This window comes from Lethenteron reissneri, chromosome 5 (genome assembly GCF_015708825.2).
Source record: "Lethenteron reissneri isolate LAM-NWPU_2019-01 chromosome 5, ASM1570882v1, whole genome shotgun sequence".
Taxonomy (NCBI): Eukaryota; Metazoa; Chordata; class Hyperoartia; order Petromyzontiformes; family Petromyzontidae; genus Lethenteron; species Lethenteron reissneri.
Window position 1 is genome coordinate 6,556,947 of NC_083783.1, and position 23,092 is coordinate 6,580,038.

The following is a 23,092-nucleotide window of genomic DNA, read 5'->3' on the forward strand; positions in this document are numbered from 1 at the left end:
CGGTGAGTATACTGGCAGTCTATAATGTAGACTGTAGCCTGTTTTTTAAGCTTGGTGAGCGTACTGGCAGTCTATAATGTAGACTGTAGCAATGGTTATTAAACTGAGTGAGCATACTGGTAGTCTATAATTTAGACTGTAGCCTGGTTCTTAACCTGAGTGAGCGTACTGGCAGTCTATAATGTATACTTATTCTTTGGTTCTTTCGGTAAAATAAATCAAATAAAAAACCACGACCATTCGATCACAAAACAAGCAATCGTCTTCAGGAGGAAAGAGGGGGAGGTCACCAAAGGCAACCGTTTTTAAAGGTTAAAATAAAGTGGGCATGGCACAAGCGCTCTGGCGGTGGAAGCATGGAACATGCAGTGCCAACAAAACGTCGTGGTGTCAAAACGAAGTGGGCGGGGCATATGTGCCCTGGGGTAAGGTAACAAGAAAACACAAATGAAGTCATGAAATGACCTGTGTTCCCTTGACAAAAGACCCAAAGTGGTTGATGACATCTTTCCAATGATTGCTGAGTTTGTACCCATCTTCTCGGTTGAAATTGTGTCTATCTCTGGGTGGCTTCATGAACAAATCTTTGTTGATAGCAAGTGAACTTGCAAAGTACCATCGTCTTAGAGAAATAAATTTCGTGTGAGCCAGCCGCATTAAAATAATGATCAGTCACGGCAGAAGTATTGGTCCCACCGTGTTTCAAATCTGCCTCATGCTGACGAACACGGTCCGAGACATGTCGCTTAGTTTCCCCAATGTAACTGCTGCCACAGATACAGCTTAGTTTGTAGATGCTGGGATATTGCATGTCAGGGATCTTTTCCTTCACAGATGGGATCAGATCACGAATTTTATGTACTGTGTTAAATCGGACCTGGATATTGTGTTAGTTCATGATTTTGGAAATCTTTTTGGTTACCCCTGCTATGTATGGCAAGGTGATGGTTTTTATTAGATCCTCAGATGGCTCCTTCCTCACGGTTTGGGTGATGACTTTGCAGATTGTGGTGTAGTCATAGTATCTATTCACCTTGAGAGCTTGGTGTACGTGTTTGAGTTCACTGGTTAGGTGTCCATGGTCGGAGATACATTGAGCTCTCGGGTGTAGAGTTTTGATGAGGGAATTCTTCTGGGATGGTGGTGGGAGTGAGGTTTTAGGTATGGGTTGCTTTCCTGTAGACAGAATGGCTGATCTCTTTTTGATTAGGACATCCAAGAAAGGTAGCTTGCCATCTTGTTTTACCTCCATGGTGAATTTGGTGGCTAAGTGTCTAAAATTGATGTGGTTGAGGAATTGGTTCAGAGCCGGTCGGCCATGTGGCCAGATGACAAACGTGTCATCCACGTACCTCTTCCACAAGGACGAACATAGAGTGGATGCTTAGATGGCGTCCATGTCAAATTTTTCCATGAAAACAATGGCTACAACCGGAGATAAGGGAGAACACATTGAGGTGCCTTCAGTTTATTTGCAGAATGTTCCATTCCAGGTGAAGTATGTATTGGTGAGGCAGTGTCTCACCAGGGCCGGTACATCAGCATTCAACCCTTGTTGGACCAAATCTTCAATTATTGCAATGGTATCGGGCACAGGAACTTTGGTGAACAAAGAAACTACATCGAAACTAACGAGCAAATCACCTGGGGACAGTGAGAAGTCTTTAATTGACGATACCAGGTGAGCTGAATTAAGTACAGAAGAGGTGGTCTTATCAGTGAATGGCTGTAAGGTCTCAGACAGATATCGGGTCAGTTTGTAGGTGGGTGAGCCAATGGTGGAGACGATGGGACGAAGAGGTGAACCTTCTTTATGGACTTTTGGTAAGCCATATAATCTGGGTGGTCTAGCAGCAGAATGTTTCAAGGAAAACCTTTTGTTCTGTTAAATTAATGAAGCTGAATCAGTGAGGATACTGTTCGTTTTGTAACGAGGCTGTTGGTTTTGTTCATGATGACCGTGGCATTGCCCTTGTCGGCTGAGAGGATGACGATATCATCCCTCTTTTTCAATTGAGATAACTCAAAACGCTCATCCTCATCCTTACTGATGTTGCTGACTGGTATCTTAGCGCTTTTGAGGGTTGCAGCAATTTCAGATCTTGTCATGTCTGCAGCGATGTGTCCCAAACCCCTAAGGGCTACATCGACCTGGGCAATAATGTCATCCACTGGTATGTATTTGGGGGTGACTGCAAAGTTCAGCCCTTTAACCAGAACCAATTTTAAACCATTGGAAATTGGACTATTACTCAGATCAATAACAATCTTGTCAACGTCTAACATTTAATGTGTGGATCTGGTTTCTTCTTAGAAAGGAGGTTGCACTTGTAAATCATGTTATCTTTACGTTTAGCTGACATTGTAGCAGCTGATGAAGCATTCATGTTATCTACATGTTCCCAATCAAATGTTGACATTTTTTCTGTCAATATTAAGTGTGTTTTCAAGAGTATCTTGTCCACATGATCTAGTTCAGTGCAGAGCAGTCTAATTCTCTCTGAGATCAGGGCCTGAAGAAAATTCGTTTGGCATTGGAAGATGTGACAGCAGCAGAGGTCAGTGTACAGGAGATCGATATTACCTTAAGAGTCGTGGCATATCTTCAGAAATGTGAGTGACTCGATTAGATGAACTTTCTTGTCTCGGAATTTGTTAAAATATCTTACGGTTATGTGGAAACCCTCCCCGTAGAGGCGGTTAAATTTTTATTTAAAACTTTCGTGACTGCAGGAATTCATATTCTTTGGTTATGTCGGTAAAGTCACATTGTGTAAAGCAAAAATGCTCCTAAAGGCTTACTCATAAAACCATAGAAATGCTTTGTCAAAACAGTGAACGCTTTTTTATTTGGCCGAGTATGTTCCAGGGACACATTGTGCAAATAAATAATATAAAATAATAAAGCCCATATTGCAAATAAAGTTTCCCCATATTACATAGGGGGGGCATAGTTTTAGAATATATGTGCAATGAGAACACGTTACATGGTAAAATTGGGGAGAAGTTAACATAACTGTGTGTAATCAACGTTTTTGGGTTTAGATCGCGTTATTTATAAATGTGTCGTAACCCTCCACCACCCGACACGGCCAATCAGTAAAAATGTGTCACGTTGACAAAGACAAATAGTTCACTGCTTTAGCCCACCGGTGTGTTGAAGCCACACCGGTGGGCTAAAGCAGTGAACTATTTGTGTCACGTTGACAAAGACAAATAGTTCACTGCTTTAGCCCACCGGTGTGTTGAAGCCACACCGGTGGGCTAAAGCAGTGAACTATTTGTCTTTTGTCAACGTGACACTTTTTTACTGGTTGGCCGTGTCGGGTGGTGGAGGGTTACGACACATTTATAAATAACGCGATCTAAACCCAAAAACGTTGATTATGAATAACATTGGTCGCGAAAGCCTACGTGTTAAACTGATAACTGTGTGTGTAGATGTCTTACCAGAGTTGTTAACAGCAGCAATGCCTGGAGCAGTGGCTGACACCTGTGTGACCATTACTCCATAGCCAAACTTCTCAGCACTTGCTCACCTACACAAGCACATCACACTAAGTCACCAATATAAAGTCTATCATATTCATGATTTCCTAGTCCTACATCTTTGTCAATGTACCGCTGCTTTCCCAAAATACTGCTGGATAATGGCCTTACCACGCTTTGTGGTTCGTGATATTAATTTAACCATACTTCACCAAAGCTGGTCAATGTGGGTTAGTGAAAACGTGGGGCATGGATTTTGGAGAATATAACAAAATGAATAAAATATTGAAAAATACTGTTTTTTAAAATACGCTTTAATGAAATGTACTGTCCGAGCTGCCCCTCCCCTTGCCCCCATCAGCCCCTTCCCTCCTTCCACATCCTCCACCCCTCGGCGTGGCTCCCCAAGGCTTGCCGTGACGTAAGGGACAGTGGTGATTTACAGGCAACGTGAGTTGAGCGTGGACAATTAGAGCCGTAAACGTGGACAATTAGAGCCGTAAAAAAGATAGTTTAATTTTGTTATCAATGATAGAATATGGTATTGTCATCAGTATGACATACCTATACTAAGTTTTCAGTCGATAGCACATTGGGAAGTGGGTAAAAATTGAGTTAGACATTTTTGAGGATACGACAACAGACGGAGTGAGTTAAATAAAAGGGTGTAATAAAAATGTTCTTGCACTGCCCTCTGCTGAAAACGTAGCCCTGCAGCAGAAGCCTACAGCACCTATTGTATGCATGGTCACACATCCGAGCACTATTCAGGCTCAACCCTGCTTAGCTGCCCAAATCTGCAAAGATCAATTCCGCATCCTTTGGCCATAGGTATGTTTTATTCAAAGGAGGATATATATATATAAATATTGACTTAAAGCTTTCGTGACTGCAGGAATTCATATTCTTTGGGTCTTTAGGTGAAGTCACGTAGAGAGGTTCAAAGAAAACAACAAAAATAACAGAAAACTACGACATTTCGATCGCAACACAAGTCGTCGTCTTCCAATGTGGAACCTGAAGACCGCCGCTTGTGTTGCGATCGAAACGTCGTAGTTTTAGTTATTTTTTGTTATTTTCTTTGAACCTATCTACGTGACTTTACCGAAAAACCCAAAGAATATGAGGATAAAAATATTCAATTGTGACGGAGAAATACAATCAAGATAACAAGTAGAGAGAACAGTTTCAAATATAGTGATCTATTTGGAGCCGTTTTCTAATTAAATTCAACCTACAGTGTTTATAAATGAACACACCATATGGCAATAAGCGCACCTGCAGCTTGCTTGTGTAGCGGCTGAACATGTATGCAACGCACTGGCCAATGGCTCCGGTCTGCTGCAGCAGCAGGAGCCCCCGAGGGGTCGCGGCAAAATTCAGCAGGTTATCTAGCAGAGTTTCCTCCCATGCTAGCCTGCGGGTGCATGAGCAAAGGGCACGTGGGCATACACAGTCACACAAACACACAAAGGCCCCCCCACCCCCCCCCCAATTAGCCTTTAACAGACTGTTGGGACAAGTGCTGTGACTGAGCACGCATTAAGGGCAGTACAGTGCATGATGGGGTACATACTCTTAGGTTTTTTCGGTAAAATCACGTAGGTAAAAAATAAAATTAAAATTAATAAAAGTAAAATAAAAATCACGACGTTTCGGAGGCAACACAAGCTTCCGTCTTCAGGTGGAACCGTCACCGCACGATTGCTGTATCAAGTATCAAGTGATCAAGTATCAAGTGATACAGCAATCGTGCTGTGACGGTTCCACCTGAAGACGGAAGCTTGTGTTGCCTCAGAAACGAGTATCAAGTGATACAGCAATCGTGCTGTGAGGGTTCCACCTGAAGACGGAAGCTTGTGTTGCCTCCGAAACGTCGTGATTTTTATTTGACTTTTATTAATTTTAATTTTATTTTTTACCTATGTGATTTTACCGAAAAAAAACCTAAGAGTATGAATCCTTGCAGTCACGAAAGCTTCAAATCTAGAATACATGATGATGATGGGGTAGTTTGGCCAGCAGCACACCTAGCCGCCTTGGTCTGGCCTACACAGGGTACCTGGAACTCATTTATGGATGTAAGTTGAACTTCTTTCGCACCGTACATAGCCAACGGTGCGAATCGGCTTAGTCAACCAAGGGCAGGCCCAGGACCAGTGTTGAGATCACTCACCAGTGATGTTAGCCATTGCCAGGGATCAAAGTCAGGTTTCTGTGTTCTTAGCGCAATTTACTAACCACTTCACCACCCCTCCCCACACACAAATGCATTCACGTAGACTTGGACATACGCAAACAAACACATGCACAGTCATACAGGCACAAGCACAATGCAGCATGATGCATTTTAGCCATTCAGAGTAATGTTTGGCACAGCAGCCTCATGGCTCATACTCACAATGCCTGTGTGTCTTGGCTGGATGAGGGCATACAGTTGTCTTCACCAGACACTGGAGTAGGAGCCCTCTCTACTGCACTGCTCGCCTGTGAATAGTCGTGCAGCCATGGGGTATGGGCTACAAATCATCGAAAACAAACCACTGCCGTACATTTAACACATTCCTGCGGAGGGAGCTGGTAGGAACGTTGGGTTGCTCGGTCAATGGCCAGGGTCAACGACGGCGTGGTATATTCCGCAAATATGGCCGACTGTGAGGGCGGGCACAAGCCGGCGTGAGTAGGTTAAACGTTGAGTTTTATAAGAGCACCACGGGGTGACCAGCCCCTCCCCACCCAGTCCCACCCCTCCCACCCCTCACCCAACCCCACCCTCCCCACCAAGCCCCCCCCCACCCAGCCCCTCCTCACCCTCCCCACTCAGCCCCTCCCCACCCTCCCCACCCAACCCCTCCCCACCCTCCCCTCTCCACCCAGCCCGACCCCTCCCATTTTTGGATGCACGACGGACGGATGGACACAATAATCCCCTGTGGGCTGGTGGAACCAGGTGGTTCCTACCAGTAAATAGTCGGAAGTGGAGTACGACACAGCCAGGGCAAAGCTTAAGATTCGAATACACATGAGCAATCGTTGCCTGCAGTTGTCACCGGCAACACATTTACTGTGAGCAGCTATGGCAGCTTAGTGTGGCAGTATTATAGAGTGATGAAATTCTGTGATGGAATTCTGTCTCACAATGAAAACAGTGTTTTCTGAATAGGGTGTGATATGAACCACGATTTACCTACAAAGCACACAACCTTGAGGAGTCATGTGACCACTGTACGTGATGTGGTTTGATGCTGCGATTCCAATTGCCCACAAGTTGAGGAGAAGAGATCACTTTTGTCCAAATTTGTCAACCGAAAAATTATTTTATGACAAAAAATGGTACCGCAATCACTGCAGGATGACACTTGCTGGAAATTACTGTCTTAAAATTGCTCGAGTATATTAAGACCTGTAGGCACTCACTCATCTTTGGCGAATGTTCCTGCTATGATTAGAGGTTACATTACGTGGCATGAACTTCCACACCCACCATCAGCTCTGTATTGCCTTCAAGCTATCCGAAGCCACCATGGAGGGAATTTCTCATTTTCAGCAAACCAGTGTTGATTTAAACTAGATTCGAAGCTTTCGTATCCACAGAAATTACTCTTTGGTTCTTTTGGTAAAGTCACGTAGAAAATGGAATCAAATAATAGAATACGACGTTTCGATTGCAACACAAGCAACCCCCATTAGGTAAGAATGAATGAGGAAAAAAAACATAGTCAACTTAGAAACACAATGCAACACAACACATTCTTTAATTCTTTGGAGGAACGTGGCCAGCCAGGTGGGCTGTTGGCTGTTGTGTTGTCCGACTCTCTGTGTTGTGTTTCATTGTGTTTCTAAGTTACTATGTTTTTTTTTCTCATTCATTCTTACCTGATGACGGTTGCTTGTGTTGTAATCGAAACGTCGTATTCTATTACTATTTGATTTTATTTTCTACGTGACTTTACCGCAAGAACCAAAGAGCAGTGTTGATTTAGTCAGCATTCTTTTCATTACAGTCTAAGTCCACACGGATGACATGTAGTCACTCATAGACTAGTCAATTAAAGAAGTGAAAAAATTGTCTACTCTTCAGAGTGTGTAGTTCCCCTCCTCCCCAAATATTGCCAAATCAGACAATTAGTGAATGCAATAAACCTTTTTGTACTTTAGTCACAAATAACATTTCAAACGCATCTTTGCATTTTCATTCAACCAGTAAATTTTGTCTCATTATAGTCAGTCACGCTTTTGGCCATTGACGGGTAGTCATTGCAATCCTTGATGACTTTTGTCTTACATGCAGTTATCATCGACTAAAATAAAAAAAAAAACAACACTGAGTCGAAGAATATTTTCACGACTTATCTCGCCAATAATAAAATCAACACCGCACCAAACGCACACACGTACCTCCCTCCAGGCGTGTGCCAGGCAATCGTGCAGACGGTATGGCTGCAGCACCTGGAGCCCCTCGGCCGTGTTGTAGAGTTGGCGACAGACGAACACAAATGCTCCGATCACGGCCCAAGACAGCTGCACGGGGCCCGCGGGTGTGACCAGGGGTCCGTCCAGCGTGCGCTTGCAGAACTCGACGATCACGTGCGCGGGAGATGACCTGGGTTCGATGAAGCGAGGCAAACAAAAGATCCGGATGAGCCCATTTATGAGCGTAACAGGTAATAGTGAAGAATTGACTTGAGGTGGCGGATGGTGATTCATTGAAATTCCACCATGTGTTCCCATTTAACAGCAGTAATGTTAACATTGAATGCGATTAGGAATTCTTTTTGTAAATCAGCATAATGAAGTACAGCCCGTTTCTGGATAAAGGACTCCATATGCAGTGTCGATCATGGGGATCATTAGAACATACTGCATCACATTATTTATAGTGGGTTGGTGAAGTGGGGGTTTGTTTAACACGTAGGCTTTCGCGACCAATATTACCAGTTCAGATATCACATGTCACTCATGTGGGCTATGGTTGGGAATCAAACTCAACCGGCACGGTTAAGGAATCGATTCTCGGTTCAAATATTGACCCTGAATTAATTAACAAGACAGGGAACTTGGCAAAGGGCCACAAAGTGAGAAAACAGCACATTACAATGCATATTCACACTTCCATGACACAGGGGACATGATCCACATGGTTTATTGTTTTGTGTCCAATTTATATATTGCTTAATATTTGGCTTATAAATGTAGTGTTAAAATTGTTTTAATATAAAAGCAAAAACGGTTATTTGGAAAGAAATATAGATCTTCATGAGTCAGACCTTGCTAGTAGCAGATATTATTTCTGTAGAAAATGCTACTAATACTTAATACTAGAGATTGCTTTAAATATTTCCAATGCAAGGCACTACCGAATTGACCAATGATAGTAATTTAAAAGCCTTACAATTAAAACTATACAACACTACAATGACATTTGCTCTACATGCTCAGCCATACAAATGATTTAATTTAGCAAAATGTATAATATTGTAATATAAAATTGTAATATTTTTAGAAATTGCACTTGCCATAACCTAAGGTTATTTTACACACTAAATACCTAATCTCCACCACAATTCAATGCATTTTCAAGATTTTGCAGTATTATATATGCTGCTGTGACACATGTAGAATGCATATTGGCCTGCACAGTTTCTGTGAACCCGAATTAATTATTCACGTAACATACATAGGCGTGCATTTAGAGTATTTAGCTGCTTTACATTTCCACGTGATAAGCCACTTCGTTGAGCGATCATTTGTGGCCAGGGCGCTTCTGAAAAATAGCTCTGTGTGCCTTGCCTGGTAAAATAAAAATTGTTTCGTTTCTTTAAAATATGTGCGGATTAACACCCATGAATGGAATTGTCCAGATATTTCAATAAGAAGTCTCCTGAATAAGAGTGCCACGATCCAGCAAAGCTTTGCTGGATAAACAAAGGGCATTATTAATTGTATTATTACGTGAATCGGAAATTAAAAAAGCGGAATTTTAGGCTTGCACGCTGAACTTAAATATCAATGTTACTGTATTAACTGATAAATGATATGAGCTTAGTAAATTTGTTCAGTGCCATTAATGAATTGTTACATGCCACTTTAAGGAAATTCTGCTTTCATATCATATATATACTGCAATATGTTTCTTCAATGAATAGTGATACAACAAGCAGCTGGAAGCCTGCTTTGACAAGCAAGATAAAGTTAGACAATAAAAATGACCAACAACCATTTTTCATATGCTGACAGTTTCAATGAGAAGTTAATGAGCCTCAATAGGGTCTCATTTGGCACAAAAGCCCATATATCACCGGACCATTTTCAATTAAAATGGCTCGTAGTAAACAGAGCAGCACGCTGTCGCTGTCCATACAGTAGAAGCTGAGTGAAAGCACAACCTTTGTATCTCATGATCCAAGGGAGTTGATGCCACTTGGGGTGGCAAATACTACCAGTATGCACCACAGGTAGTATCCGACATGGGCGGAAAGCTGAGTGTACATCCTCCTGTTGTGTTTCATAGAGATTCTTCCTATTTATATTCATATCACATCGATGTTTCATTTCACATTCATATTTTACCAAACAATATTCTCATCACACAGGCTACTGGTACCCTCTAGATATAATGTTACATGTTAAAAAAAGCTAACACGATTTAATTTGCTATCATTTAGAGATAGAATGCTTCTAACAAAAATCATTGTTAGTATTTGCCCCCCTAGGTGGTACAGATATGTTATATTACGGACAAAACTAAGTGTGTGTATATCAGAACTATGCCTGTATAAAGTATGGTTATGTCCATCTTACTGGTAGAAACCTCCTGGTTACACCAGCCCACAGGGGATTATTGTGTCCGTCGTGCAGGGAGGGGCTGGGTGGAGAGGGAGGGGCTGGGTGGGGAGAGGAGGTTAGGGAGGGGCTGGGGTGGGAGGGTGGAGCTGGGTGGGGAGGGGAGGGTGGGGAGGGGCTGGGTGGGGAGGGTGGGGAGGGGCTGGGTGGGGAGGGGCTGGGTGGGGAGGGTGGGGCTGGGTGGGGGGTGGGAGGGGTGGGGCTGGGTGGGGGGTGGGATGGTTGGGGCTGGGTGGGGAGGGGCTGGTCACCCTGTAGTGCCCTTATAAAACTCAACGTTTAACCTACTCACGCCGGCTTGTGCCCACCCTCACAGTCGGGCATATTTGCGGAAAACACCACGCCGCCGTTGACCCTGGCCATTGACCGAACAACCCAACGTTCCTACCAGCTCCCTCCGCAGGAATGTGTTTAACTATACTATTCTGGTTATGCTTGTTTGCCTGGGAAATCCTCACTGAAGAGCAAGATTCTGTTTTAGGAGGGTCTTGCAAAGTTTTTGCAGAACGGGGTTTGATGTTGCTATGTATGTCAATTGAGCAATTTTTCTGAATTCTGATATGTTGGTCCAATAGCAGTTACAATGTATTTTTTTTAGCTATTGGAGGAAACTGGAGAACCTGGAAGAAACCCATGCAGAGCAGGTAAAGAACATACAAACTCATCTCAGAGAGGCACCCGAGTAGGAGAATCAAACCCAGGCCCTTCTTGCTCCGAGGCACAAGTGTTACGCGTGCGACGCTAGATCCCACCTACTCTTTGTTTTTTTCAGTAAAGTCACGTAGGTTAAAAACAGGAAAACAAATAAATTAAATCACGACGTTTCGGAGGCAACACAAGCCTCCGTCTTCAGGTGGAACGGTCACAGCAAAAATTACTGTAACAAGAGAAGGGAACTCCAAGAGACACGATCTTAAATACTGATTAAGGGAAAGGGAAGAGGAGCCATCCTGGCTCCTGGTTAAGGGATTTAATTTACTTGTTTTCCTGTTTTTAACCTACGTGACTTTACCGAAAAAACCAAAGAGTATGGTTCCTTGCAGTCACGAAAGCTTCAAATCTAGAATTAGATCCCACCTGCCAGCCTGGGCGCTCTGCTTGCCCTCCCCCCACAGCAGCAATGAGAGGCCGCGATCCGTGGAGGCCACACGAGCAAGAATGTCGGCCACGTGCAGCAGCGTCGATTCTTTGTTGGCGCCGCTCTGTGCACAGTCGCAAGAGACAGAACACGCCCTGTCATGAGGCGACACGCTCGTACGTCTAATGCACAGTCGGCTAATGTAGTTGTATCAACTATACAAGTTTCAGTGAATCGCTTCTCTTCAGGTAAGGGGATTTTAATACGCACTTAGAAACTTAATTTAGCTAGCAAGGTCAACATGAAATGCATTTTGGTGTGGAGCGATGGTGCAGTGGTTTACGCACTGCACTTTGAAGCTTGTAATTTGAGTTATATTCGTTGCCACGGATAACATCAGTGTCATGTGATATCTGATACCGGTCCTTGGTTACTTTCCTTCACCAACCAGCACTGACCAGCGTGGTGAAGTATGGTCAAACAACTTACTGACTGGCATAGCATATGCATGCTTTTATCCAGGAGTAGCTTGATAATGGGTTAAAGGCAGTTACTAAGTCTAAGGAATATTTTTTGCTATTAAATTGAACGCATTCAGCCTTATAAGTATTCGAAAAGCCAGGCATTAATTCTAAAATTGCAAAAAGCTACGTATAATCCAGCAGTTTAATAATTTTTACGACCGCAAATCGACGAGTGAATGAGAAAAAACACATTTGTCCTATGACTTACACTGTTTGCATATGCCTGTTATAGGTAAAAAAAAAACGTCCATAATGAAAGGGTTTCAGATAAGTAAAAATCCACTGTACTGTGAAATTAAACTGACAAATGTGAATCACATTCTCCTAAAAACCGTAGCTTTTTTGACATGCATAGAAATTCTGCATGCTGCGGTGCAACTGCCGACCTGGCTTTATTCACAGACCAACAGTGTTGCCGTTCCAAATCTTTCACTTTACTAGAGCATGACAGCCAGCTTAGATGTACACTAAATCATTAACCTCAACACGAAACTGCACAACTGTGGACAATGCCAACGACAATGGCAACAGTGGCCGTGACACACGGAAACTTGGTACACCACCCGAAAGCAAACATCATTCGCGGAAGGAAAAGCTGCTTGCAAAGAGTTTGTCACGCTCGAGCCTTTCAGCGCCATTATTCATTTGTGGGTATGTGCGAGCGTGTAAATGGCAGTGAAGTCAAAGTTCATATTCTTGGGGTTTTTCGGTAAAGTCACGTAGGTAAAAAATAAAATAAAAATCACAACGTTTCAGAGGCAACACAAGCCTCCGTCTTCAGGTGGAACCGTCACAGCACGATAGCTGTATGCCACGTTCGAGCCTTTCATTTACTTGATACAGCGAGCGTGCTGTGATGGTTCCACCTGAAGACGGAGGCTTGTGTTGCCTCCGAAACGTCGTGATTTTTCTTTTATTTTTTACCTACGTGACTTTACCGAAAAAACCCAAGAATATGAATCCTTGCAGTCACGAAAGCTTCAAATCTAGAATTAATACCCTCTACGGGGAGGAATTCCACCTATCTGTTAGAGTTTTTAACAGACGAGACAAGAAGTCACAGCCTCATTTACTTGATATAACGAGCGTGCTGTGACGGTTCCACCTGAAGACGGAGGCTTGTGTTGCCTCCGAAACGTCGTGATTTTTATTTTATTTTTATTTTTTACCTACGTGACTTTACCGAAAAAGCCCAAGAATATGAATCCTTGCAGTCACGAAAGCTTCAAATCTAGAAGTCAAAGTTCAGGCTCACCATTCTGCCTTCCAGGCAGGCGGAGATCGGCAGTGTAAGGGCGTGCACCACGGCGTCATTGTAGAGGCAATCGGTGGCACTCTCCTTGCCCTCGCACAGCATTCTCAGGACCCCAAGCGCCAGCGTGCCAGGGTCATACACGTCTGCATGGCGGTAAACACCACACACGTCATCGCTTTGCTCATCCCGAGGATATTATTGATTTGTTCGACGCACTATGAATCAATAAACAGCTCCTTGTGAAAGGGTTGCTTTAAAATACGGAGTTTTTGTTTGCCAAGTTAAATTTGAGCGGTCATATTTCGATTTAAAGCTTTCGTGACTGCAGGGATTCATCTTCTTGGTTCTTTCGGTAAAGTCACAGTAGAAGGGAAGTAATAAAATAATAAAAATAAAACATAATAAAATAAAATAAATTATATTATTTTATTTTATTATGTTTTATAAAACATAATAAAATAAAATAAATTATATTATTTTATTTTATTATGTTTTATTTTTATTATTTTATTACTTCCCTTCTACGTGACTTAAAATAAAATAATATAATTTATTTTATTTTATTATGTTTTATTTTTATTATTTTATTACTTCCCTTCTACGTGACTTTACCGAAAAAACCAAGAAGTTGAGCGGTCATGTCCATCATTCGGCAAAGAAAGTTGCACTGTTCTGCTGAGTGACGTATCATGTTATGCTTGAAAAAGTAATGAACACCACGGGTGGGTCGGTTGATTTCTGACCAGAACGCGTTCCCGACTGTTTCTTGAATTGCCTGGGTGCTCCGCCATGCATGCACATGAGCTCGACACACAGCACCATCACGTCTGACAGGGAAACTGGTTCTGCAGGAAAAACATAAACACACAGAGGCACACGGCTAAGCAAGCATCTTTCATTTTAAAATCCGAAATACATTGTCATCTGTCTAACCCGTCAAAATATCAAACGCACTCTTATCACACCAACACATTCCAGCGTGAAAAAAATAAACATATTCTCAAGCAATATCACTCTCACAACAACGGCTTTCCAGGGATAACAATAGAAGGGTAACTAAGCCTCAATGTAGCTATTAATATCTATACTTAAGCTCATGATACATGCAATGAATCGCATTTGTAAGAATCAATACTTTTAAGATTTGTATATGTCGTGTCAAATATGGTTACTTTATCCAAACAGCCATGAAAGGCTGCTACATTGACCACACTGTAAATAAAAACGATCAATGCTTGAACTGAATAACAAACCCTCAATCTTTACACCTCTATGTATGAAGCATGCACTCTGAAATTATCGTAATTTTTTATCTCGAGATTTATACATCAAAGGACTTGTTAACAATCGAACCAGAAATACGGACAATAACAAACAAAATGGAAGAAGGCTGAAGAGTACAAAAATAAGCATGGACAGATACGCTTTGTTTTTTTCTTTTTGTTTTATTCGGTAAAGTCACGTAGGTAATTTTTTTTTTTATTAAATCACGACATTTCGGAGGCAACACAAGTCTTCAGGTGGAAGACGGAAGCTTGTGTTGCCTCCAAAATGTCGTGATTTAATTTATTTTTTTTACCTACGTGACTTTACTGAAAAAACCAAAGAGTATGAATCCTTACAGTCACGAAAACTTCAAATCTAGCATGGACAGATGCACGTTTGGAACTCTACTGAGCGACACAAAGAGGAACACCTGGTTATTATTTGGTTCTTTCGGTAAAGTCACGTAGGTATAGAGTAAAAAAATTAAAATTACGACGTTTCGGGCGCAACACAAGCGTCCGTCATCAGGTGGGACAACCACAGCAAGAAACAATTGCTGAAGTGGGCAGAAGAGCTGCTGTAACACGAGGCTATATAGCCACTTCAGCAGTTGTTTCTTGCTGTGGTTGTCCCACCTGATGATGGACGCTTGTGTTGCGCCCGAAACGTCGTGATTTAATGTATTTTAAACCTACGTGACTTTACCGAAAGAACCAAAGAATATGGATCCCTGCAGTCACGAAAACTTAAAATCTAGAAGGAACACATTGATCAGGGAACAAACACAAATGAGTGACATATTATGCCGATGGTTAAGTGAATGAGCTTCAGCAGAACACATCATTCGAAGGGATTATGGTTGATGGAAGAGAATGGTGACAATGGGAGATCAGCTCATCTGTAGGATTATATGGATTGCGACATCTTTTCAACTGTGGGGGAGCGGTGGTGCCGCGGTTAGCGTAGCTACGCCATAAACCTGAAGACTCGAGTTCGATTCCCGTTGACGGCCAACACCAGTGACGATTATCTGAACTGGTCCTGGGATATCCCTAGGTCGACTCAGCCTCAAATGAGTACCTGGTGCGGTGTGTCAACATTGCCATTCCGGAGACAAAGGCGGTTGGACATGGTGCTGGCCATCCACCCCCTCGTGTGACGTGCCGGCCTTCATAGGTGCTCGCTAACAGCACTCCTACAGTCTGTTATGGGTATATGGGGGATCTTTATATTTGTCAATCTAGCAGTGAATAGAAAATGGCTGATGTCGATGAAAGAACTTGAATACATTTGACATTTCATTATTTTGAATCACAAAATGATTCAATGGTTCCACTGCCGACAATGGCAATTCTCCGGCAACGCTTTACCCACCTTTGCGATTTGCAATGATGAGCGGGAAAAGTTTGCGTCCATGGGCGTACATCAGCAGCCGTCCCAGCATGCACAGCGAGTGCACAAAGTGCAGGTACAGCAGCTCGGCCCGCGTGTATGTTGTTCTTCGCCCGCTATCTGTGTGCACAGAACACAACGTGCAGTTGGTGGTGGATTTAACGACACATTTACATTTAAGCGATTTAACCCCCCCCTCCCAAAAAAAAACTATATTATGGGTGCAGGTCTTCAAGAATTATTATAATTACCACATCACACAGAAAGTTCCTTGTTCTCATCAGACGTCGAAAAGTAACCAGGGTTGAGCCAGGAGAGTGCTTGGATGAGCAACCACCATGCCTAACAGGTTGTCATAAGGCTGTGGGGCTACGTGGTGGGCAGCAGAGAGCAGTGCAAAATTTTAGACTCACATGTCTATGCTCCCCCACCTTCACCAACCTGCACTGACCAGCATGATGATGTATGTAGTAGGGTCAAGTAACCTTCACGATAAGCCGTGGGGATGCCCTCGTCCAGCAAAGATTGACAAAGGGTCTGTACAAAGAAACCTGCTACCTCCTATGTGTCCAACCATAATTTCCAACTCCTTGATATTAAACAATCAGTGGTATGGTGAAGGAGGAATTTCAGATACACTAGTATAGAATCTTGAATTGTTTGGAGCATATACAGTAACATATTTTATTAATGTGTGCTATTTTCTTGGCTGCAAATGTGTGAAAAATATAGCCGAATATTTTTAGTGATTGTGTTTAGACATTTGTTTTCACCTTCTGTTTTCAATGTTTTTTTTATTCCTTTACTGTACATTATTTGCTTTCACCCCCAGGGCTCACTTGCGAAATACTATTGTCTCACTGGGCTCTCACCTCGATATAAATAACATTGATGTACAACATGCAAATATGTAAGTATTTATTCTTGTCATAATTGGTCCAACACATTTTAACATTGTGAGGGATCTTTACATATTAAAAGCATGCAGAAGATCTAATAGAATAACTTACCAGTGCCTGAATTTGAATAGTCAACACGTTATACAATGTAAATTTTGATGTACGGAGTAACTTAATGCAACTGCATTGCAAGATGAATCATGTTCTATATTTACAACAACAAAAAAACACAATTACTTCATTAAATAAAAACACAAAGTAACATTACCCTCTTCTGGCAAACTATACCCATCTGCAGGCTGGGTCATGTAACCTGCATTCCCAGCATGCTCAAGCAGCTTGTTTGGCCAGATAGAGGGGGCTAAATGGGCATGGCACAGGCTACGTTGACCAACGTGTTAGAGAAGAATTTGGAGCCGATTGGATTTGCCGATGACTAACACCAGCAAGTGTCAAGATCAGTCGTTGTGGTGGAGGCTCATGAAGGATACTTCTAGGCAGCTGGAGGCATTTGCCCTCCAGCAACAACGGAGGCTGGATGAGCAACGCTCATAATGAGTGGAGCACCGGGTGGCTAAAACACTTCAAGTTCGCACAGTGGGTAGGACAGGTGGTGCATCTGTCAGTAATTTCAGGTCAGCTAATCCATGGCACCTGGATATATTCCATGACCTCCTGTAAGCAAGCCTTTGACAACTTCACGTGGCCTCAATGTGCACCTAGCCTGGTACAAATGCCGTGGTGACGTCACCGTCACTTAGTGGCGAATAGAAATTGCTGTTGTGTAGGCACAGTTGCTACTGGAAGTCCTCTCAGGCAATAGAATGGTTGAGATGTGACGTAAGGTGCTTCGAGGTACTGAGGCCTTTAAGTTCCCAATACATTCAAATCCTTGAATCCTTTAAACAATGTCCATGTAGAACCCAACAGGCTTAGATGTACTGCCCAAACAAATTTAATATGAACTATTCCTGAAGGACAAACGGCATAAATCCAGAGAGCAACCTGAATTCAACTATTGTCGCAAAGGAATATATCTAAGCACAGATATTATGGATGTCACGGGAATAACTAATTTGATTTTTTTTTCAGCTCCTCTTCAGAGGTAGATTAACTGCCAATAATGTCAATGACACGTTTGGTCTCTTGACACCACTGTTACATGTTTTAGTGCACAAAATCACGGAGTTCAACAGATACATAAATCACCCGTGCAGAAATCCTAAAATCAACAAATTAAATTAATTCACTAATTAACGTACAGGATGGAGTTGCTAAGAATTGATGTATATTGCTTTGCTGGGAATGATTCACAACCCAATTTTCGTGGCCCTAGATACCTAAATTCTAACACTGCTTTCCCAAGTCACTCATGTGCAGATTTATTTAAACATCTTTACAATGAAGATTCATTAATCACGTCACAGTATAGCTCTGTAAGACTTCAGAAACAATAGAATCACCACTAGTTTGTAGGGGTGGGTGGCTTCATGACGGATAGTTTTTGTACAGGAACATGGCACTATCCCTGTATCACTAACCATCTTCCACTGCATCACGAGCACAGTGGTACTGTGCAGATCATCTATATAACTGAAAACGATTCACTGCTCAATAGTTATAAGACCAACATTCCGAGGGGAGTAGTGCAGTGGTTGGCGCAATAAGCTGCGAACCCAGTAACCTGAGTAAAATTTTGCAAAAATGAATAACATCAGTGGCGAGTTATATATGAACTGGTCATGGGCCGATTAATTCACCAATCAGCAATTACCAGCATGGTGAAGAGGCCTTCATCCAGCAGTGGATTGACAAGGGGCTGTAAATTAAATATTATGTTACGAGTCCTACAGAATGGTAGCAATCTTTCCATTCGATGAGAATGATGGCATCAATGAAGCACACTATTAAAAAATAATGACCGTACTGACAAAAGATAATGAATGAATACATTAACAAGGGAATGAATGACAGCAACTTAAAGGTTAGTAGTCTCGGTGAACAACTGCTCATGCATTTATGAACTGGATGATGAAGAAGGGGATGAAGGGATGAGAGGATGAAGGGATAAGGCAATGGCAGAATTGTGAAATTAAGGGATGAAGGCGTGACAGTCTGACAGCGATCCGCAGGATGAAGGAATCGAACAATGGATGGATATGGTGGCACTCACGAATGGTCTGCTGCTGTAGGCTTGCTCTCATCTCCTCTGTCCCATCCTGGCAGCTCTGCAATGCCTGCCTGTAGCTGTAACACTGCTGCACAGCATCCTTAATCTGTCCACACCAAATCATATCATCAATGTACTCCAGCATACCACAATCCTGTATTCCACAATGTACAGCCATTTTTTGTCAATCAACTGCTGGATGATGGCTTCCCCCACACTGTGCAGGTCATGGGGGTTATTTGATGACACTTCAACACGCTGGTCAGTGAGGGCGGGCAGCATAAACATTATACTTTTATTTTTTTCGGTAAAGTCACGTAGGTAAAAAAATGAAATTAAAATTAATAAAAAAATAATAATAAAAATCACGACGTTTCGGAGGCAACACAAGTCTCCATCATGACCTGATGACGGAGACTTGTGTTGCCTCCGAAACGTCGTGATTTTTATTATTTTATTTCTATTAATTTTAATTTCATTTTTTTACCTACGTGACTTTACCGAAAAAACTAAAGAGTATGAATCCTTGCAGTCACGGAAGCTTCAAGCCTAGAAGCATAAACATTGGAGCATAGTACAGTACAACAATCCGTTTTAATGCAGTGTCTTCTCCTGGCCACACTGGAGCCCCGGCAGATAACCATGTAAATTAACATCTGCACAGGAATATGAAGACTGACAAATTGGTCCTCGTTTTTAACTTAAGCCATCTGCGAAAGGACTGAGAACTTACCAGTGAGATGTATTTGGTCTCCAACAGCCGAAGAACCACTGTCCTGCTGTAGTAGCCATGCTATGGAACCAAAACAATGCATGCATGTTTAGTCCACAACTTGATTTGCAAGTTGTGCAATGTCCCTCAATATCCCACCACCGTCAGTTATAAATAGGCTATAAGATTCCTGAGCTGGATATTTTTATCATTAGTTTTGAATACCTATTTTTCTGGACTTTCTTCATATCCAGAAACGGTAATGAAAATATCTCAATCGTGAAATCATGCTGCAATTGTTATTTCTTTGCAAAAAGGGAAACAGAAGTGATATTAATAATCAAAGACCAATCTGCCCCCTCTTGCACACATATATATTGTTCACAACAATCTGAGGGAACTGGAAAGTGGAACATTTAGAGTCAAACGAACCGTATGTGCATGCTGGATTTAGGAAACTTTTCTCTTCCATCGGCCACGTACATACGATCAATAAGATTCTGAAAATGACCAATGGATATCACATTGACTCTTACTTGGTTGGGAAGAACAAAAGCAGTAAAACATTGAACATGCCTCACCATCCAGAGTTTGAACCAGGCTGCTTTCGGGTCCAATAATGACAGCAGGCAAATGGGATGGATGATGTTGTGAGTGGTGTCCTCTCTCTGTGGGCGGTCTGATGAGCAGGCGAGGAATGACAGGGTGCTTTCCACAATCTCCTCCATTAATCTGAATGGGACAAGCACAATCCAGTGCAGGCATCACTCATCGGCTGTCATTCATGCAGGACGCACTGCACCCATGAACAAGTCATCCAAAATATGCTTCATCTCGTCAAATCTCAGAAGCAAAGCAGGACTGAAGCCTGGGTATTGCTTGGTTGAAAAACCACTACATAAAAGGTGCTAGAAATTAAGGAGCAACATGGTAGGCAGCAGAGGATATTGTGGAAAAATCCATTGTTGTAAGTACTATGCTTCTAAATCTATGCTCGTCATCTGCACTAACTCATGCTGACCAGTGTGATGAAGTATGGTTAAATAAACCCAATGGTGTGCAGAGGTCGCCATCCAGTAGCGGATTTACAAAAGGGCTATAAAATTACATCAAACTTGTACCCTGTATTCCACTTCTCCAAAAGGACTCCGATTTATTCTGCACAGGCAAGAAAAATCCACCAGTGTTTATGGGTCTGTAATAAGCCCAGTATTTAGTCAAAACTCTGCGATGAGAGGCAAAATAAGTGTGTACACTTTTTTGAATCGATAAAACAATTACACAATAGTTTTTGCAACAAAACTCGCATCACATTTTTGGTCATTTGCGAGGTATGTGTGCGTACTTTTCAGGTGAACGGATCCAAAACGATGGCACCTCTTTTTGAAAGTCATTCAGCAATCGTATCTGCAAAGTTTCAAATGAACAGGCAAAACAACACAATATTTTACATATTAAACGTATGCATTCAACTAATACTAAGTGAAAATAGTTGTGCTGAATCTCAATATATGTTCTTTATCCATCATTGTTTTGGAGAACTATCAATGACAACTAAATTAACTTGTGCAATATGCAAAATATGACCACTGTGAGCTGATATAATTTTAATGAAAGTGTGGACCACCTTGCTCATCTACTTGGGGTGCCACGGTGGCAGGATGTTAACTACCTCGCCTGGTATGCAGGAGGTCGTGGGTTCGATCCTGACCCTGACGCCTGTTTATTTGGAGTTGGCATGTTGTTCCCATGGTGGCCACGTGGATTTTTATGCGGGTTCTCCAGTTTTCCCCTCCATATTTAGAAATATTTGTTTCGAGTATTTGGCTGCTATACATTTCCACAATAGGCCACTTCATTGAGTTATCATTTGTGGCCAGGTCGCTTCTGAAAAAGAGATACATCGCTCAGTGGGCCTTACCTGATAAAAACGTTTACTTAATTTTAATGGGAATGGAACATCATGCTGTACCTTAGATATCTTATTGATTCACCCATCCACAGTTTGATGAACTGTCACAATTTCGGGTTGAAAACTTTATTTGCAAATAGATGTTTGTTCCCTTGAAATGAGTGTGCACTCTACACTGATGTGAATCTTTGCAATTCGTGAAGGTACAGTTCAGAATACCAGTATATGAATTTGAAATAATTGTTTTATACGCACAATTAGATACATGCACGAGTGAGAGTAAGAATCTATTTAAATCAATAAATTGATTAATGTTGTATCCACACTATAACTGCTTGCTCTACCGAGCCCAATAATGTTCACTGTGTAACCAACTGAAACAAAATTGTCGATTTGTAACAAGATAAATAGGCACACGTCTCCTCCATATATCCGTCTCGCCATGTGACAAAATAAAAGTGTTGTTTGTACAAGCCATTAGCCGCACGACCTTTTTGGCAGTGCATAATTTCAGCGGCGATGATTTATAAAATCTGTGGACCGAATTTGACATACGGTGTCTCATTATCAGTCAGGCTTGCTTTAAAACAAAAACAAGCATTGATTAATAAAAGCAAGCCATGAATCAAGCAAACCTGATTCTGCAGATGAGGCAGGATATTTCGAAACCGGTCCAGTTTGTTTGTATTGAATACATGCTGCGGAATTATGCACAAAAACGTTGTGCTGCTGATGGGTTGTGTAAGAAATATTTTTTTTTTATGTGGATAGACAGATTTGTAAATGACGAAGACGTATTGTCTGCTTATTATTATTTTGTTGAATTCTAGTTCTGCACTGCCATCTCCTGGCCATGCAATTCTTACACTAACGATAAATGCACGGAATGGTGCGTGTAATAATTATTTACAAGTATGTCACATATATGCGAAGGATATTTACATTCAAGCTAAATAAGCATTTGGAAATGTACAAATTGGACAAAAAAAGCACGATACAAAACTGTGATGAAATGAGATGAAAAACACAATTTCTGTTTATCTTTCTTCTCTCAGTGCAAGATGAGAATTTCTCTTTACCATTTCTCTACCGCTTCTTGAACTACGGTCACATTTAGACGCCATATCAATCCGAATTGTAATTGATTATTCATTGGACGGCAGGACGACCCTGAATTGTGGCAACGTTGAATCGCAATGAGGTGAGCTGTTACACACCGAGTTATGAATGCGTGAAATGTACACCTGCTCAAATGCATTATGTTTTCGATTTAAAGCTTTCGTGACTGCAGGGATTCATCTTCTTGGTTCTTTCGGTAAAGTCACGTAGAAGGGAAGTAATAAAATAATAAAAATAAAACATATTAAAATAATTCTCACGACGTTTCGGCCACAACGCAAGCAGCCGTCCTCAGGTGAAGACCAGGTCTGTCGGGGAGACAGCGTCTTCACCTGAGGACGGCTGCTTGCGTTGTGGCCGAAACGTCGTGAGAATTATTTTAATATGTTTTATTTTTATTATTTTATTACTTCCCTTCTACGTGACTTTACCG

At 41.9% G+C, this 23,092-nt stretch overlaps 1 protein-coding gene across 1 annotated transcript in view; it reads right to left on the bottom strand.

Moving 5' to 3' along the window:
- TBC1D32 (TBC1 domain family member 32) overlaps nt 1-23,092 on the bottom strand; it is a 54,792-nt gene that overhangs the window by 20,455 nt on the left and 11,245 nt on the right. Inside the window, exons 9-20 of the mRNA XM_061567328.1 lie at nt 20,974-21,035; nt 20,210-20,360; nt 19,650-19,709; nt 18,920-19,022; nt 15,830-15,967; nt 13,933-14,034; nt 13,190-13,332; nt 11,410-11,534; nt 7,888-8,092; nt 5,891-5,976; nt 4,764-4,906; nt 3,451-3,534 (exon numbers count right to left, since the gene is read on the bottom strand). Coding sequence (XP_061423312.1) covers nt 3,451-3,534; nt 4,764-4,906; nt 5,891-5,976; nt 7,888-8,092; nt 11,410-11,534; nt 13,190-13,332; nt 13,933-14,034; nt 15,830-15,967; nt 18,920-19,022; nt 19,650-19,709; nt 20,210-20,360; nt 20,974-21,035 — 1,402 coding nt within the window. The remainder of the gene's footprint in view (nt 1-3,450; nt 3,535-4,763; nt 4,907-5,890; nt 5,977-7,887; nt 8,093-11,409; nt 11,535-13,189; nt 13,333-13,932; nt 14,035-15,829; nt 15,968-18,919; nt 19,023-19,649; nt 19,710-20,209; nt 20,361-20,973; nt 21,036-23,092) is intronic.